Source organism: Gadus macrocephalus, chromosome 19, assembly GCF_031168955.1.
Source record: "Gadus macrocephalus chromosome 19, ASM3116895v1".
NCBI lineage: Eukaryota > Metazoa > Chordata > Actinopteri > Gadiformes > Gadidae > Gadus > Gadus macrocephalus.
The window spans coordinates 4004528-4009353 of record NC_082400.1 but is presented as its reverse complement, the minus strand read 5'-3'; the positions used below and the strand labels follow the sequence as shown (position 1 = coordinate 4009353).

The 4826-nt window shown below is 42.1% G+C and overlaps 1 protein-coding gene across 1 annotated transcript in view; it reads right to left on the bottom strand.

The window, feature by feature from the left end:
* Positions 1-2923, bottom strand: part of LOC132448006 (uncharacterized) — a 32742-nt gene extending 29819 nt beyond the window's left edge. The window contains exons 1-2 of the mRNA XM_060039066.1: positions 2918-2923; positions 1247-1303 (exon numbers count right to left, since the gene is read on the bottom strand). Of these exons, the coding sequence (XP_059895049.1) occupies positions 1247-1303; positions 2918-2923 (63 nt within the window). The remainder of the gene's footprint in view (positions 1-1246; positions 1304-2917) is intronic.
* Positions 2924-4826: the final 1903 nt, after the last annotated feature.

Here is a 4826-nt window from a genome sequence, read left to right as displayed (position 1 = left end):
GTATAACATAGTATCCTCGTATATAGTATAGTGGCCTAGTGTATAATATAGTAGCCTAGTGTATAGTATAGTAGCCTAGTATATAGTATAGTGGCCTAGTGTATAATATAGTAGCCTAGTGTATAATATAGTAGCCTAGTGTATAATATAGTGGCCTAGTGTATAATATAGTAGCCTAGTGTATAATATAGTGGCCTAGTGTATAATATAGTAGCCTAGTGTATAATATAGTGGCCTAGTGTATAATATAGTAGCCTAGTGTATAATATAGTAGCCTAGTGTATAGTATAGTGGCCTAGTGTATACTATAGTAGCCTAGTGTATAGTTTAGTGGCCTAGTGTATAATATAGTAGCCTAGTGTATAGTATAGTGGCCTAGTGTATAATATAGTAGCCTAGTGTATAGTATAGTGGCCTAGTGTATAATATAGTAGCCTAGTGTATAGTTTAGTGGCCTAGATTATAGTATACTACAGTTCTTTATAATACCAGAGTAAAGCCCACATCACCTCCCTTGTGTGTCGTTCTCTGGAAACCCATCCAGCAGGTGGAAATAGCCAATATTAATTCACTCAGAATACATGATGACAATGACTATCATTTCAATATCCTAAATATCTAGCCTACTGCTAGACTTTAGTTATACTATAGGCTACTGGTTATACTGGTCAGTGGACTACTTGTTCATGAGCAGAGTGGTTAGGTTTGGGTATGCCTACTTAGGGTTAATTCCTCATCGGTATCCTCAAAAGCACAAACAACGTGATATCCATATTGCTGTCATTGTATTGTAATGATTTACCAACTGATTGAAATGACGGGCCACAGCGTGCGGTGAGTTCGCTCTCATACTTTTATCGGTTCCGGAGCCTACAGTGGGGACATCAGGTCACCATTTGACCTTTCACGTCGTGACATTTGCACACAGTCGCTCCAACAAACGGAGCCCATCTCTCACTACAGGGGGATTCACGCTGTCAATCATCCGTGAAGGATTAATAGACATGGAGAGCGTCAACATCGATATCGACGCGTAATGACCGATAAAACCGCCAGGCAAAGCTGTGTCTAACCACTGGAAAACATAAACAACTAAATATGAACAATAAACACGCAAACCTTGAATGTCGCGACGAATGCAAAACGTCCGGCTTTGTTGAACGCGGTCAGGTTTTTTTCTGTTAAGATCAGCTCCCTCGCATAGTTCAAGCATCGATGTGTATAAATTGAATAATGAGTCTCGTACCTGTGTCAGGTGCGCCGTCCTGGGTTGTGAATCAAAGGGCTGTGCTGGGGAGTTTGTCTAGTGGGAGGACCACCTGCTACACAGGGCGGGGTGGACGCTCCTACCTAACCCAGGACGAGGAGCTGCGTAAAGTATTGCGTCAAGTTTGCGTAAAGTGAAAACTATCGGAAAAATGTAAACGTCACATCAATAAATTCCTTGGCTTTCACATGCTGCGGAAGTTTCAAGAAACACCCACTTGTTGTTGCCATAACCAAAGAGATGGCACACATCACTGGAATAGTAAACAATTAATAGGACCATTTTGGGAAACGGCGCAGATTTCCCAAATCTCTGCGCCGTTTCCCAAAATGGTCCTGTTAACTATTCCAGTGATGTGTGCCATCTCTGTGGTTATTTCCAAAACCAGCTGAACCGAGACCAAACAAACAGTCGCCTGTCCGCTCTACCGAGATATGGTGCATTGGCCGCAATCTGGAAGTGAAAGACTGCATATGTTGGCGCAAAAAAAACTTTGTTCAACTACTGAATCAGAACTATATATTCATTCTAGAGTCATGGTCTGTGAACTATCAGTGCATTGGTCTATCATCTGATCAACAGAGGGAATATAACCCTTAACCTTGGCAACACAGGGAACATAACCCCCAATCATGGCAGTGTAAGGGCCTTTTCTCTAAGTATTGGTAACTAGATAAAAATAAAGATGGATAGATATATGGATAAGAGAAAGAGGGAGAGAGATGGAGTGAGAGATTAGTATTGTGTAAGTGTGATGCCACACCTCACATTCCTTTCAGGTAGAACAAGAGAACACACCTACAAAACTGATTACCCTGTAGAGTGCACACACACGCACGCGCGCGCGTGATTATGCAGTTCCACATGGGTGTGGAACTGCATAATCATAATATCAGCCCTGGTGGCTAGGCTACGAGCTAGGCTGCTAGCTAGGACAGAGGATTAAAGGGACTGGTCAGATGAGTGACGGGACAGAGGGGGATTGTTCTGGATCTACGGTAGATAACAGGCGGAGCAGTCCGGACGCAGACCCTTTCTAGAGGTATAGGTGCATTGGCAGCAGGTCAATTTGTTCTGATTCACTATTTCTTCATGTTGGGGGAAAGCTGGTAGTCGCAGTTGCTCTGTTCAAGAATGACTAATAAAATAAGTAATAAAGATGAACAAAAATAATAGAACATTTTATATCAGTACAAAATAGAAAAACAAAAAATCTTCATTACTAATGAAGATGAACAAAAATAATAGAAAATTTGATGTCAGTAAAAATAGAAATACAAAAAATACAGTCAGGTATGTACAGAGGACAAAGACTAAATGCACAAAAAATGTCTGTCATATAAACATAGAGAGGAGAATGTCACAATGTGACCCTGGAATGTGGACAACACTGCTTATCTTGTGAGCTCCACCCAAAGACTGACTTTACAAGAGGAGTTCCACAGCTCTTCCAAGCGTATGGGTATGTGCTGCGTGGGTTTGTAGCGTAAGGCTCATGACCCTTGCGGCCGTCGACCTTGAGTGGTTTACGATTGGTTGAGGGAAGAGCTAATTCTTTCAGTAGCCGTAAGCTAAACATGCTAGTGTTTCAAACCACTGGAGAGCCTTAGGGCTTGGGGACCAGGGATGGGTTTGAAGCGGCACTCCCACCTTCATACCTACTTCCTAGCTAATGACCTGCCTACCCGTGGTGATACATGGTACATACCTGCGATACCTTCCTCCCCACTGCCGGCCTCCCCACCTTTGGCCAGGTGACGACATGACGTCATCACCAGAGCCACATAACTTCTGAGGCCTTGAACACGTCAGGATGCTTAGGAATGTTCCCTGGAAGGAGCAGTGTGTGGAGATCCAAACATGGTCTCCATGGAGCTTCAAACCGTCAATCCTTCTCATCCTGATAGCAAACAGGTTGAACTCTTTTCCACATCAACAAGACTAATAGAAAGCTCTTTATTTACACTTAAATAAAACCTTCTTAGCAAACGTATGTTCACGTTTGCTACTGTCAGTCTGGCAATCCTATAATAGTACCAATAATAATACAATGAAAATAATTGATTTCTAAGGCATGGTTCAAAAAAGTTTTCTACATGAGAATATGACATCAGGACGGGTCTAATAGAGCACAGACACGTTCATACTTCTAGCTCATAAAAGGGTCATAAACGTCTGCATTAGACGTGTTCTGTCACTAGGTATCCTATTGAAGTCAGAACACAGTCATTATAATCCTGTTTTGTTTAATCACCATCATTAAGCCATCTTTTCATGACTCACGAATGCCATGCACACTTATGAGCATGCTCAGCATGTGGGGATGGTTGAGGCCACACATTTCTTTATGAACCTGATGTAGGCTGGGAGTGGCCGACCTTTGACCTCTATGATTAACCTGACAGCCACGGCGATACTAATGACCCACACAGAGTGACAGCAGCACTGCCGCGCCACCGGGCTTCACTAATCGCCCGTTTTATTTTTGTTCTTTTGGAATGTCTCCACCTGTGGCCAATCAGAGCTCCTCACTCAGCTGCTCCTGTCACTGATTGGTCCAAAAAGCTTCAGACTAATCGGTGTGTTTTGAGAGAAAGTGACTAGGGTCTAACAAACTAGACTTCATTATTTGTTTCATAATTATGTTATAATTAATTATTATATTATTATAATTACAATGAATCTGTTAGTAATTAATTAGCATATGAATACAATTATACTATGTTATTATATGTATGGCTATACACATTTTGAGAAACACTTTTTGTTTGCCTCAAGATAAAAATAACTAATGGTTTAAAACCAGATGAGACCCCTGACAACCAAGCAGGTTCACGTTCCTCTTGGATTCATGTTTTGCTGCAAGCAACATCTTCTCCTAGTCACACAAAAAATACATTTATTTAGACTGCATCAGCACAGTGGAGCTGTGAACCACCAGTCCTAGTCACACATAAAACACCTTCTAGTTAGAATGTACCAGCACACCGGAGCAGTGAACCACTGGTCACACATAAAACACCTTCTAGTTAGACAGTGAAGCAGTGAAGCAGGACCCAATCCACATGTGATCCAGGTCACAGCCTTCACCCATTAACAAACATTAACATATACATGCTTTTATCCAAGGCGACATTAATGCACACATTCACACACCGGCAGAGTCAACCACGCAAGGCGATAGCCAGCTCGTCTGAAGAAGTAAGGTAAGTAAGGGTAAGGGTGATGTGTCTTGCTCAGGGACACCTCCACGCTAAGAGGAGCCGGGGATCGAGCTAGCAACCTTCCGGTTACCAGCCAACCCGCTCAACCTCCTAAACTAAGCCGAAACCAACATCAATAACATGAGCACAGAATGTGGGGATATGATTCTCTGGACCTGACAACAATAAGCATTAAAATAAGATAAATCATAATAAAGATAATAAATGCCATAATGTTGATGGATTATGAGTGACATCAGAGTGACTTGTTTCTCTGAGAGCAGCGCGATGACTCAGAGGAATCTGTAGAAACCCTAATCCCATGTTTATATGTCCTGTTACTCCTTGTTTGACCA